Genomic DNA, 13,734 nt, shown 5'->3' with positions numbered 1-13,734 from the left:
GACACTGGATTGTTGTAACGTTCACAAATTAGGCAATTTGTCTTTACCTTCTGCTTTTCTATATATATGACACTGGATTGTAACGCTGATAGGCATTATTGATGGTAAGAGTTTGTCTTACCTTTTTTAATTTTATTTTAACATAAATAAGTCGATAATCCTAGCTGTTATAGCTGGCGATCAGATGATAACAAGAGTGTTTATCTATTTTTTTTCACGAGCTCATTGTCTCATAGTTCCATGTATAATCCATATTCCACAGCTTTCAAATGCCATGTAATTTTCATATGACGGAGAGGCTTTACGGAGGCCTGATTTTTTTTTTTTTTTAAAAAGCCATGTAAATTGACAAAGGAAATTACAGGAAACCCACTTTGTATTTGTGCCCTGATCAGAGATTTCTGGTGTACAGCATTAAATTTTGTTACTTTCCAGGTGATATTATGGAACGATGTGCTCAATTCAGGCAGGTTAACGCTCGAAGATGTTTACACGTGGAACATATATCGACCTAGCAAAAAGGAGATTTTTTCATTGCTTTCTTTTATTAAGAGTGGAGTTAATTAAATTAAATATTTCATTAATTAATTAATTTCGGCCTAATTGACTATATTTATAAAAAAAAATGAAACTTGAACTATTTTTCAAAAGAATAGTGGATTATTGGGCCACTAGTTTAATTACTTCATTTTAAAAAGAGTTAGTTAATTTAAAGGGTTATTTTTAAACCATGACATCCATGCTAGTTTATGACCAAAAATCTAATATGTCTAATTTAATTCAAAATTATGACTAATTTGTATTTTTTTCGTATAAAAATACTCTCAATAAAACATTCTTTTATTTTTATTTTCATTTTATTTTTCTCTCTCTCTCTCTCTCTCTCTCTCTCTCTCTCCTTGTGCTCAACTAAGAAGACATTTTTCTCGTGATTTCATGCTCGAGAACAATTCTTAGAAGTCTGAAAAAGTCTGTAAAAAATTTCTGAAAATCTGGAATATCGTTGAAGATTTATTGATATCGTTGTCTATTTATCACTCTCTCTTGCTGGAAATCGGAAGTCTATTTACAAGGGAAAAAAAAGTTTTCAACTATTACAATTTGACATCAATAAATTTAAGGTTAGACTCGGAAGGATTTTACACAAAATTTTCATTCTGTCTGTTTCAAATCCGTCTAGTAAAATCTAGAACATAAATATCTATGTTGTTACTAGAGATTGGCGGTTTTTGTTATTGACAAACAAGTTGTTATATATGGTGTTGGGAATATTTGAGCTATGACGTATGGTGTATTATTACACATCAGGATTCGTGACGTGGAATCTCTGCAGAGTCTTTGTTTTTTAAATGTTTCCACGTTTTTTTTATCGATCAATAAAGTTTCACCAGGTTCATTGAGAATTATAGCAAATGACACAAATCTGAGAATGTGTCATATAAAAGCAGGTGCAGAACCAGGAACTAAAAATGAGGGTGACCGACGATAATTTTTTTTTTTATGATAATGATAAATAAATTGTAAAAAATATCTTCATAAAAGTTAAATTAAATTAATCATGAAAAAATATTTCAAACTTTTTCAAGCTCGGGCTCAGGATATCGTATTGATGGAGACCATTGCCAAACCCTAGCTATAAATCTTCTTAGATTGGAGGAAAGCCCTAGCTACACATTCATCCGAGTTTTGATGAGGTGTCGTTTTACCACGTACATGTGGCCTTTAAGATTGAGTTTGATTAAGAATTTATTTACGGTTTGCATATTACAAAAAGTAGGTGACTTGCTACGTAAGATGCCACGTCACTTTACAATTTTTGTCTTTTTTTGCGTGAACGCCGAGGGCACACTATTTAATCAGTCACCACTCTCACAGTATCAACAGATTTTGTCACTTTCTGATTTCGAATGAAAGAAAGAAAGAAAGACAGAAGAGAGAAATGAGTGGGTATAGAGCGAAAGAAGAAAGAAATAAAGAAAGGTGACTAGTGGTGATAACGGGGTTGTCTCAGAAAGGTAAGATCTTTAACCCATTATAGCGAAATAATTTGGATTCGCCTTCAATATCTTAAAGTTATATTCTTTAATGACAGTATTGCAATTGTGGAAGACACGCTATGGACCCCTAGTTACATCCACTTTGTCGCTGCAAAATCACTATAAGTGAGGTGTTTACAGTATAAAGTGTTTCTTATTTTTGGGATGAATAGAATACACACTGTGGACCCCTATTTATATACTCTTAGAGTTCACAAAGTTATTCTCTCTTTCCCATGTGGGACTTTTTTTTTCACTTCTAGTATTTTAGGCTCAACATCTTCTAACAATCTCCCACTTGGAGACTAATCTCATCACGTGTATCCATTCTGCAGCGACGACTCAATTCATCAGGCGGGGAGTCCAATTGAGGTCGAGCATAACCTCAGTTTATCGTATGACACTGACTTTGTCAACATGTCAGTTGGATTCTGACTTCCCGCGATCTTCTCAAGCACCAACACTACATCTTCTAACGTCGATCTGATGAAGTGGTATCTCAACTGTATATACTTCGTCCTAGCATGATACACCGGGTTCTTCGCAAATTGAATGCACTCTGGCTGTCACTGTACAGCACACTCCCGTATTGGTCTTGATCCAGCTTGCGCAGAAATGTCTGCGGTCATGTCATCTCCTTCGTGGCCTCGGTGATGGCCACGTACTCCGTCTCACAGCTCGACAACGCAACAATCTTCTGTAACCTCGACATCCAACAGATAGCCGTCCCTCCGAACATGTAGACGTATCCGGACGTGCTCTTCCTGCTGTATCCACTTCACAGCCTCCCAGTGCTCTCTCTCTGGGTTACTCCTAAATCTGCTCACAACTCCCACTGCATGAACAATGCCCGACCTCGTACACACCATTGCGTACATCAAACTTCCAATTGCCGAGGCATAGGGGATCATGTCCATGTGAATTCCATATCTATGAGATCTTCACAAAGTTACTCATGACATCTTCATAACTTAGTACTTCACCAATAGGTCCTGTTCAGAATCATATAGTGAATCCAAACTCTGACTTTCTCAAATGAGAATACGTAAGCTATGAAATGACATGTCTTATTTCAGGATTGAGGTAAACATGATGCAATTCATACGTAGTGACTTCGAGACATAAGAGGTTAAATGGTTTGTTCTTATTCTGTCTCTAGAAGTGCACTGGTCAATTCAGTACCTTCAGAAGATACCTAGAAGAACTATAGAGTCTCCAACTCTCAATGTCCCATAACCAGACATCATAGATTCTCCTAACAATCGTATTGAGATCAATAGTCATTTGATCCTTAGATTGCGAATAAATGATCTGGCCAGTGTCCAAATTGAGTCCCGAATCTTTTGGATGAATCAATGTGACTTTTTAGCTCCTCGTCAATATGTTGTTTCTAACTTATTCACAAGCGACAAATGAGTTTGAGGAAATAACAGCTAGAAGGATAAAATTGTAATTTTGTAATCCCGACTAGCTGATGATATTCATGAAGGGTAAACATAGATAATATTCAGTGGATCCACTCATCACAATTAAGTTGAATTCTTGAGTAGAAAATAAATTCATTTGAACCGAGAGATTCTCAGTGTCAACTCTTTAGTGGAGTCAGTTGGCATTAAGCTAAATTTGGGAAATGTTTGTGAACTTTTGAGTCTAGGTATGTAAGCTCAAGTTTTGTTCATTTGGATCCATGATGTCACTTTCACAAGTCATATCGAGTAGGATTAGTTAAACTAGAGGCTAAGTCAAAATAAGAACTAGACAAGTTTTACGAAAATTGTCTAAAGGGTATTTTTGTCTTTTTGGACATGAGATGAAATGAATGTCAATAAATTTTTGAAATTGTCATATGATGACAATGAGTTGATTCACACGGCCAAGTTCATGAATTTGGGCCTTGAGGATTAATTTCATTTCATGGAATTTTACTTGAAAATTTTTAATGGGCTTTTTTTATGTTGTCATGAACAAATGAAGAAACATCTATTCTAGATGTTTCTTCATTTGTTCATGACAACATAAAAAAAACCCATTAAGAATTTTCAAGTAGAGCCCTTAATTTCGTCCATAGCATAAGAGAGAAATAGAGATTATTTTGTGCATTAATGTATGGAGATACTTGTCAAAAGAAAAAAAAAGAAACAAATTTCCTCTAAAAAGAAATTGGTATGGGCGGCCAACAATAGGGAATGGAGAAACAAAACAAAAGAGGAAACAAATTCAAGACTTCTAAAAGTAAGGTTGACCGTATGACTTAATGTTATTTGTGTTGGTAATATTTTTATAACAAGTATTTGTTGTAATTAGTCCATTTTCTACTTCTTTTTAAAGATTTAATCCAAATTTTAAAACAAATATTTGTGTTGGTATCTAATCTTTTCGTCAAATAATCTAATCTACTTGCTGATGAAAATGCCTATCGGTCCTGTATTAAAAAAAAATAGAGAACAATCGAATCGTAACACGTGCCTTTTATATATAGTTTATCGTGAGAGTCAACGTGACTAAACATGGCAATACTTGGTTGGTACAAGTCAAGTGAAAGGAAAACCTCAATCATGAAGACTAATAAAAGATATTTTGATATAATTTTTGTTTGGAAATATGACTAAATATCTTACTTGATCAAGACTTTCTTTAATCAATTAATCATCTATTAATTTAATCTAAAATGTCCCTATAGCTTTACCTTTAAATTTCACTCTGCACTCTGCAGGGGACATTACGCTAGTGGGCCAGTTGCTTAGCCCAACTCATCATCAGGCGAAGCCCAGAACTGAGGAAACGACAAATAGGCCCAATTTGGCACGACTCTGACACCACTACATGAAGGGGTATTTCCGTAATCTTATTCCCTTGGCTGAGAAAAATTGCATAACGCCATTAAAAAAAAAAAAGATTTAAGTAAATATCCATAAATATACACACGCAATTATCGTCCTCCTCTCAAAGAAACTCGCTCAGATCCGATCGATCGTCGTTGCCAATAATCATACAATCTCACCGGAGAAGAGGAAGAAGAAGAAACGATGTCGTCGACTTTCAGCGGTGACGAAACTGCTCCGTTTTTCGGCTTCCTCGGCGCCGCCGCGGCGCTCATCTTCTCCTGTACGTGCGATTTCGCCGGAGATCTAGGGTTTCACCGGTATTGTACGGATCTAGGGTTTATCTGATTCGGATTTCGTCGGTTTTTTTTTTCAGGTATGGGAGCGGCGTACGGGACGGCTAAGAGCGGCGTGGGAGTGGCGTCGATGGGGGTGATGAGGCCGGAGCTGGTGATGAAGTCGATCGTTCCGGTGGTTATGGCTGGTGTGCTTGGTATTTACGGCCTCATCATCGCCGTCATCATCAGTACGGGAATTAACCCCAAGGCTAAATCTTACTACCTCTTCGATGGCTATGCTCATCTCTCTTCGGGTCTCTCCTGTGGACTCGCTGGTCTCTCCGCAGGCATGGCTATTGGAATCGTCGGCGATGCTGGTGTTAGGTACATACACTTTATCTTTATTTAGTGACCGAGATATGTCACGTCGTTTAATTTGGATTCTAAGAAGGTGAATTTGTCAATATATTAATTTATGCTTTCCCTTGGTATTTTCATGATAATAATAACACAGGTCATAATAGATATAATTGTATGATCGCATTATAACTGACATAATAAACTTTGTCGCTTCAAGTAAAATTTGTTAGAGACGAAGGTTAAGTTAATACTTGACATTGTTTTTTGGTCTGATCAATATATGATGATATTTGACTGTGGCACTTTGCCTGAGCGCCGGCTTTATGGGTGATTGATTTAGATTCCTCAGTTGCTCATGCCTTTTATCTTTCGAGAAATCCTGAGAATAGTTTAGTCGAGCCATGTATTGTTCTTATCCGAAGTATAACAAAGTGGTCTAGTTTGCCAGGACCGTGTTGTACAGTAGTTTATGGGCTGTGATCTATTGTGTTTGGTATTGTGCATGAGTTTCTGTATGATCTCTTTTCATTGGGAGCTTCCTCTAAAGATTTTTGTTCCCCCTCTCTTTTTCTGTTTAGGGCTAATGCTCAACAACCGAAGCTTTTCGTTGGAATGATCCTCATTCTCATTTTCGCCGAAGCTCTTGCTCTGTACGGTCTCATCGTTGGTATCATTCTCTCTTCCCGAGCGGGCCAGTCAAGAGCTGAATGAGAACTGTTCTCATATAAGGTGATTGCATTGATGCTGAGTGCTGTGAGTTCAGAACCATTTTGACATTCCTTGAAGAAGTGCTTTGCGTTGAGGAAGTATTCTTATAAATGTGTTTTTTTTTTTTTTTTCCTGGTGTAATTATAATCTAAAGTCGAGTTTTGCGTGCTGGTAGGCTGTAGAATGAGGAACTAAATTTTACCAATGAATAAATGGGGATTGTGTTTAGTTCCAAAAACTCTGTAATTGAGAATTAAAGTTGGGTTTATGCACTCATTCTTGTATTTTTTTTGTTACCAGTCAGCTGAGATCTGAAATCTGGATTCAGTATTATTGCTACCATATTTATATTTTCTTGCGTCGTAATGATAAAGTGCCACATTCTCATTCTCGTTTATACCATTTTTTTTTTTTAATTGTGTTTTAGTATTCTTCCTTCTGGTCTCTTGTTTAGTTGCCGTTTAGAAATGTGCGAGAATTACTGTAGCTTGTTAAGGGGAAGATTGTGGACAAGTTCATCTTCTTCTCTAAGACTCTCCTCCATTTGGTTTAAATCACTTCATCTTCAAGTCATAGGTGTGCTTCAAAATTTGAAGACTCATGTCATATATCTATGTCGTCGAATCATGTACACTTGGTTTAATGTTCGTTTCTGGAGGATCAGAGATAAAAGTTTGCTGTTTAGGAAGATGCGGATTTTAATTCTGTTTTAGACCGACTCACATTTCTCTGAGAGCCCATACGCAGAGGTAGAAACATAGGGTCGAGTGATATAACAATTACTGTAGATAATAGTCTTGAAAATAGTTCATTAGGACTTTATGTTCAAGGCAATAAGTTTTGTAGTTTTTTTACAACCAAGTCCAATAATTTTTTTCATTCATATTTACAGACAGACTGAGTGATAATCAATATAAAGTAAGAAGGAGTTAATCAAATGTCATGTCATTTTTATGTAGGAATATTTATGGTTTCATCGCTGCATGTTACTTAACAGTTCTTTTATTTTCAGAAAATGTTACCAACCACGTGCCTCACTGCCTCCTATAATTTTATATGATTAATCTATCCGAGTATTGGTTTTGTAAAAGATTAAAAGTGAACTATCACTTCAAAGACGAGGCAAGTACATCCAAAATCCCTCTCTTATTTTCATTCCATTTGGAGAAAATGATATTTCTTGACTTTTCTTTTTATTTTTCAAGTATAAGTTTTTTTTTTTTACTCGCCTCAAGTTTTGTTCTAATTCACCCTTTGTTACATTCGCCTTAGCTTAATTTACAAGCTAACTTCCAAGCTCATTAAGGGGCAACAAGTGGATGAATAATTTATTAATTCAGTTTACTCACTATATTTAAGTATTTTTTAGCAACAAACTCATAGTGGATTGTAACATTAATCCACCACCCTAAAAAAAGAAAAAAATCAATAACTATTTTCATCAGCCACTACAAACAAGAGAGAGTATTTATGTTCATAACCCTTCAATTGACAAATAGTCTTTTAAAAATTGGTAGTTTACTAGTTTTTACGTGATTGCATCTTTTCGCAATTGTCGTTTCCTTAAACGCACGTCGTCTCATTCAATCGTCATGTCCAACGCCTAACACAAATCATTGATAGTCATTGCTTACGCAAACTTCTACAAGACACGCGTGGTCAAACGCGCCAGAGCTGTTTCCTTGAGCGTCAAGGACCAAAGCCTTACTCCCCTAATCAGCACGTATTCGCACGCGCCACAAAGCCTTTTAATTATTTTTTTTTTCTTTTTTCTTGTTTCTTTTTCAGAGCCAACTATAAAAACCGCGCATATTGTAGAGACGAACAAAACAGTTTGTCCGTGGCATATATTACCGCCATACAAAGACGCTAAAATAATCTTCAGTTAAAAAAAGTAAAAGAAAATACGAAGACCTCAAAGATCTTCTTCTCTCTACAATCCGTTTCGTGACGATCACGCTATTGCATGACCTTTCGTGGTCTACGCTGGTCTCGGCTTTCCTCTTCAATGGCTGAGGAATTCACCAAATCTGCCGACGTGAAATCGGCTTCGACCTCATTTCCGGCGGCCCCGAGATCGCTTTGGCCTTCCGTCCTCCGGTGGATTCCGACTTCCACCGATCATATCATAGCCGCTGAGAAGCGTCTTCTTTCTATCGTCAAGTAATTTTCTTCTCTGACCAAAGCCCTAATTTGATTGAAACGGAAGGGTCTGGATTTTCCCTTTTCGAAACCCTAATCATGCTTGCCGACACTACGATGGAATTCAGTTGTTAGAATCCTATTTTTTTCTATTCTCTCTTCGTGCAATCGAAAAATCGGGTTCATCAGAGGGTACAAAATTCTCATTTTTTGGCCTTTTGACCTTTGAGGGTTATCGCATTTCGTGCCTGTCTCAGAAAACTGATTGTATTGGTTCAATTATAGTGTTGAAATTCAATATTTTTTTTTCTTAGGGTTGATGCTTGTGACGGTGTCTTATTTGGATATGGTTTGATTTGCTTGAATTATAGGACCCCCTATGTTCAAGAACAGGTTAATATAGGTTCAGGTCCACCAGGATCAAAATACAGGTGGTTTCGATCTGAAAGCAGCGAGCCGAGATTTATCAACACAGTAACTTTTGACAGCAAGGCCGACGCACCCACTCTTGTAATGGTCCACGGCTATGGTGCTTCACAGGGCTTCTTCTTCAGGAACTTTGATGCTCTTGCTAGTCGCTTCAGAGTCATTGCTATTGACCAGCTTGGGTAAGCTTGATCAGTGTTTGGATAAACAGAGGACTTTACTAGGGGATCGATCGTGTTTAATTGTTTTCTTTCTTTGCAACTGGTGGTAGATTCTTTTTTTTTTCCTTTCTAATTCTCGCTTTATTTCGTTGCCTCTGAGGTTTTGAATCCCTTGCTGCGAGGAATGTCTAAGTAGTAGAAAGATAAATAGTTGCTTTATTTTCATATTTTTCATTTGGCTTAGTTCTTCTGAACAAAAAAAAAAAATAGAACTTGATGAATCTGTTGCTGTGAGGTTTACGTTTCCTTTCTTTCTATTTTTGTGTAAACCTCTTTAGTGTGAAGACGGCAAACCGTGGAATTTCCTGTTTGATTATTTGGTCTTTCAGTGGTAATAGAAATAGCAATGTAGTATTAAGATAAACAGTTGCTTTTTTCATATATCTTCTTTGGCTTAGTTCCGGTTGTAATGTCTTGCAGTTGGGGTGGATCAAGCAGGCCCGACTTTACCTGCAAAAGCACCGAGGGTAATTCTTCTAATCCATTAGTTATAATAATATTTCCTTATCAATGTCTGTGAATGAGATGCTTAGCCGTGATGTAAGATCTTCATACTCATATTGTTGTCGTGTGATTTAAACGCAGAAACCGAGTCGTGGTTTGTTGATTCTTTTGAAGAATGGCGTAAAGCCAAGAACCTCAGCAACTTTATACTACTGGGACACTCATTTGGAGGGTATGTCGCATCAAAGTATGCTCTTAAGGTAATAACGTTACGTTTCCAACTGTGAATTTTGTGGGAAGTGTGTTTTGCTCTTGTCTCTCATTTTATTTTATCTTCACGGCACAGCATCCAGAGCATGTCAAGCACTTGGTGTTAGTAGGGCCAGCTGGCTTTTCATCAGAGGCCGATGCTGCCAAGTCTGAGTTCCTTACCAAGTTCAGAGCCACTTGGAAAGGAGCACTTCTAAACCATTTGTGGGAGTCTAATTTTACTCCTCAAAAGATCATCAGGTCCAATTTTTGTCTTTCTTTCTTTATTTAAACAATTAAGTCTGCATTTCGAATGTTTTTCTTTCAGAGTCGGACGATATGTGCTGTTGATTATGATCCTTTAGTCTTACACATTACCCGAAAAGAAAATGCATGCACGTTTTTATCTGTATTTTCCCTACATCAGGGGGTTTCTCACTTAAAACAACGGTTTTTTTTTTTTTTTTTCGTTAAAGTTTGTTCTTTTAGTATATGATGTGAATTCGATAGTGTTGATCGAATTCCGGTTCTTTATACTTCCCCGATTCTTTAATAAGAATTCTCAATACAAATGATTCGATCCCTTTTCTCCCCCGATTCCCTTCTATTTACACTATTACAAAATGTCTTTTTATACCCATGCTAACCCCATACTATTTATTATTACCAAGTACCCCATATATTGAAATCTTAACAGTATATACCAGAGGTATAATCTATGCTGAAATTGGGACTATGGAGAATAATGTGATTACCTCATCGTTTAATATTTGGTCCTCTTACAGGGGTTTAGGTCCATTTGGCCCAAATATTGTTCAGAGATATACAACTGCTAGATTTGGCTCGTATTCAATTGGGAGCGTGTTGACTGAAGACGAATCTAAACTGCTGACAGGTTGCTATAAATTATGATCATATTCCATTCCATAAGCTGTGATTTATGAACAATGTCTCTAATGGTCTCTTTTTTCAATTCCAGATTATGCGTATCATACTTTAGTGGCTAAAGGAAGTGGCGAGTTGTGCTTAAAATATATTTTTGCCTTTGGAGCATTTGCAAGGAAGCCCCTTGTACATAGGTTTGATAATCCCACTACTCTCTTTGAAGTTTTTGCAATTACACACACATGATACATATTATAATAAATACACATGTACAATCTACTAAACAGTCAAGCCTGCATTGTTTATAATAGATCGTTGTGGTTATTTTGCGGATTGAAGAAGTCCCTTTTTTATTTCTATAAAGACATTTTTACTTCTGAAAGTTTGTCTTCAATGATAACACAGCAACTGGATCTCATTCATGTATTCCATAATATTACCTCTCTTGATTTGTTTTGCCACATTGTTATCCTAGAAACTAAGAACTTCCATTGTGTTAACGGCTTAAAGACCAATATTTATTTTTTATTTTTTTTATTTTCACGAACAGCGCGCCGGAGTGGAAGGTACCTACTACCTTTATATATGGTTATGAGGATTGGATGGACTATCAAGGAGCTCAAGAAGCTCGCAAGCTGATGAATAATGTCCCTTGTGAGATCATCAGAGTTCCTCAGGTCTCTCTCTCTCTCTCTCTCTCTCTCCATTGGTTGGTTGGCCATTTGCTGATATGGATCGTCTACATGTTTTCTGAAATTTAATTGCAGGCTGGGCACTTTGTGTTCATAGACAACCCTACTGGTTTCCATTCGGCTGTTTTTTTTTCTTGTCGGAGATTTCTTTCACCCGACCGGCCTGTCGACGATTCTCTTACAGAGGATTTCAAGTTCGCTTGACACAGCTCCATCTTAATTAATGTGTTTCGTTCCCATTTTTTTTCCAACTGGTATGTGTACAGTATATCATATTTAGTCACACACAGACTATATAAGATATCTCATTCATGGAATCGCTCCAATAATTTTTAATTTGTCTCCTTTAGTAAATTTCAATTGTAGCCCAGTGATGTTGTATGATCCAGATAAGATGGTGAAAGCTTTTGTTAGTTTACTTTGTTGCTATGTACATTCACTTATTATCAAGTAGGAAACAATATTTTATTTGTTGCTTCTTTTTTCCTCTTGGAATCTTGCTTTTCTTTTCAATGTTTGATTTTTAGCTCGTGTTAGATAGTGTCAATTTTATCCATTTATTAGCATGCATGGGGTTTATTTAGTTAACAAAGTGAAACTTAAGTATGAGTAGGTAACATGAATTGCAAAAGGCTATACATATAGGGTTAGCGTGTTAGGTGTCACATGTACATTATGAATAAGAGAATGAAACATTTATTTCTTTATATATTTTTAAAAGTTAATTTTTTCTTGAAAGTTTGCTTTACTTATTTGATGCTTAATTATACATTTAAGCTCTAAGATGTAGCATGTGCAACTCTATCATGAGTCACGACGTTCAAAAATTTAGAGCGTGAAGCTAAAAACATGAGTTTCATTATGAACAAGAGAATGAAAATGTGGTCCTCTTTTTGGCAAACCAGTTCATCTGTTTTGCTTTATCCAAGTAAAAAATGATCCATCTCTCTTGAAGGACCTAACTGAAAAGATATTATAATTTTTGGGTATCACTTGACACACCCACAATAATTCGGGGGCCAAAACGACGACAGTTTTTTTTTTCGTCATATGCAATGATGATATAAACTCTATAAATGATAAATATGATATCATATATATATAATTTTATTTATTTATCAGAATATCATATCATTAATGTGTGCTACGCCCTAGTGCTACGAACGGATGTTTTGAGCCAAAAACATGAAATTGTAATTTAGCTGACGGTACCAACTTATTGCCTTATTTGACAAAACTTAACTCGAAAACTGATAATCTATGCCGTACTATCTTGCAATAAAAAACAAGAAGAGTTAAATCAATTTTCTTGAAACTCGTGAAGGGAAAAGAGAATCAGACAAAGCATCACATAGGTGATAGGTCCCTCATTACTGTATGAACTCCCCATTCTCTTGCTGAATTGAAAGGAGGTGGGTAAATAAAAGTAAAAAAATACAAATACTGGTGGAATGTGAAATTAAATGAAGCAAGAGACAACAAGGAGAGAGAGAGAGAGGGCTGAAGCGAAAGCTCAAAAACAATAAAAGGACGTTGCTTTTGCAGTTGTTACTTCACGTCAAACAGTTTGAACTAAATAATAATAAGAAATGAGTGTCTTGGGTTTTACCGGGCGGGTCCCACTAATGCCATTAAATTGGATTCTATATATATACTACATACACGTCAACGTACTCTTTTATCCCTGCACTGCCACGTGATATATATAATACATGCAGTAAATATCAGAATCTATAATCTCTGTCTGCAACTCCAATTATCACTGTGTGTTCTGGGAAGAGAGCATTATATTATAATTATATACACACCAAAAAATAATACACAAAATAAGATGCAACTGTGTGTGGGACCCACCAGAAGCTCACACCTTCCGTGCAACCATATTATTGCTTCACAAAACAGAGCAACAATATTTTTATTTTTATTTTTATGTATTATTAATAATTTAGTAGAAACGAACGAGAGGGACTGTCACGGACCATTTGCTGGTCAAATCCTACGTGGCATTTAGTGCAGGTGAGAGAGTGAGACTCTAATTTATTATTATTATTATTTAATTAAGAGTCCGACAGTGTTCACGTATCCTAAAGTTATTCGCTTTTTCCCCAAAAGAAAGAAGCTTGCACTCATTAACGGCTACTTTTCTCTGCTCTCAATGACCCTCCACGTGGCCTCGCCTTATTCATTGTCTTTGTCTTTCTTATTTGGCGGGACGAATAACTAAACCCATTTATTCATTTGGGTCATCCTACTCATTACAGTCTCACCGGCCGGAAATAGAAACAGAAACGACAATATTCATTTGGGTCAGCACTAATTTAATTGACTCATTAAATAGTAAGAAATAGGGGGTTCTAATTAAATAGCCAAACTTCATAAAATAAAAAAAATTAAATTAAATAGCCGAATAAAATTAATAAATTGTAAAACTAATTTTTATTTATTCTAAAATTAAAAATGTTATGTAAACA

The 13,734-nt window shown here is 36.2% G+C and overlaps 2 protein-coding genes across 2 annotated transcripts; both read left to right on the top strand.

Annotated features, from left to right (window-relative positions):
* The first annotated feature begins 4,930 nt into the window (after positions 1 to 4,930).
* On the top strand, positions 4,931 to 6,601 carry LOC149392407 (V-type proton ATPase 16 kDa proteolipid subunit). Its single transcript, XM_089619674.1, has 3 exons — positions 4,931 to 5,141; positions 5,235 to 5,520; positions 6,075 to 6,601. Exons 1-3 carry the CDS (start codon positions 5,063 to 5,065, stop codon positions 6,205 to 6,207), a joined length of 498 nt encoding a protein of 165 aa, XP_089475800.1. The 5' UTR covers positions 4,931 to 5,062; the 3' UTR covers positions 6,208 to 6,601.
* A 1,434-nt stretch (positions 6,602 to 8,035) lies between these two features.
* LOC149392406 (alpha/beta-Hydrolases superfamily protein) lies at positions 8,036 to 11,743 on the top strand. Its single transcript, XM_089621240.1, has 9 exons — positions 8,036 to 8,367; positions 8,718 to 8,954; positions 9,414 to 9,460; positions 9,579 to 9,697; positions 9,784 to 9,947; positions 10,472 to 10,581; positions 10,666 to 10,765; positions 11,122 to 11,248; positions 11,339 to 11,743. Exons 1-9 carry the CDS (start codon positions 8,171 to 8,173, stop codon positions 11,465 to 11,467), a joined length of 1,230 nt encoding a protein of 409 aa, XP_089477366.1. The 5' UTR covers positions 8,036 to 8,170; the 3' UTR covers positions 11,468 to 11,743.
* Positions 11,744 to 13,734: the final 1,991 nt, after the last annotated feature.

Source organism: Urtica dioica, chromosome 7, assembly GCF_054948205.1.
Source record: "Urtica dioica subsp. dioica isolate 48M chromosome 7, U.dioica_male_clone48M_v1_H2, whole genome shotgun sequence".
Taxonomy (NCBI): domain Eukaryota; kingdom Viridiplantae; phylum Streptophyta; class Magnoliopsida; order Rosales; family Urticaceae; genus Urtica; species Urtica dioica.
This window is presented reverse-complemented; position numbering and strand designations above follow the sequence as displayed.

What these genes read in the sequence shown, in the direction of transcription:
- LOC149392407 (XM_089619674.1), top strand. Translation starts at nt 5,063, where the DNA reads ATGTCGTCGACTTTCAGCGGTGACGAAACTGCTCCGTTTTTCGGCTTC. An exon ending in CGCGGCGCTCATCTTCTCCT is followed by an intron (nt 5,142 to 5,234) that starts GTACGTGCGATT and finishes TTTTTTTTTCAG; the next exon opens with GTATGGGAGCGGCGTACGGG. An exon ending in GTCGGCGATGCTGGTGTTAG is followed by an intron (nt 5,521 to 6,074) that starts GTACATACACTT and finishes TTTTCTGTTTAG; the next exon opens with GGCTAATGCTCAACAACCGA.
- LOC149392406 (XM_089621240.1), top strand. Translation starts at nt 8,171, where the DNA reads ATGACCTTTCGTGGTCTACGCTGGTCTCGGCTTTCCTCTTCAATGGCT. An exon ending in ATTGCTATTGACCAGCTTGG is followed by an intron (nt 8,955 to 9,413) that starts GTAAGCTTGATC and finishes AATGTCTTGCAG; the next exon opens with TTGGGGTGGATCAAGCAGGC. An exon ending in CGAATCTAAACTGCTGACAG is followed by an intron (nt 10,582 to 10,665) that starts GTTGCTATAAAT and finishes TTTCAATTCCAG; the next exon opens with ATTATGCGTATCATACTTTA.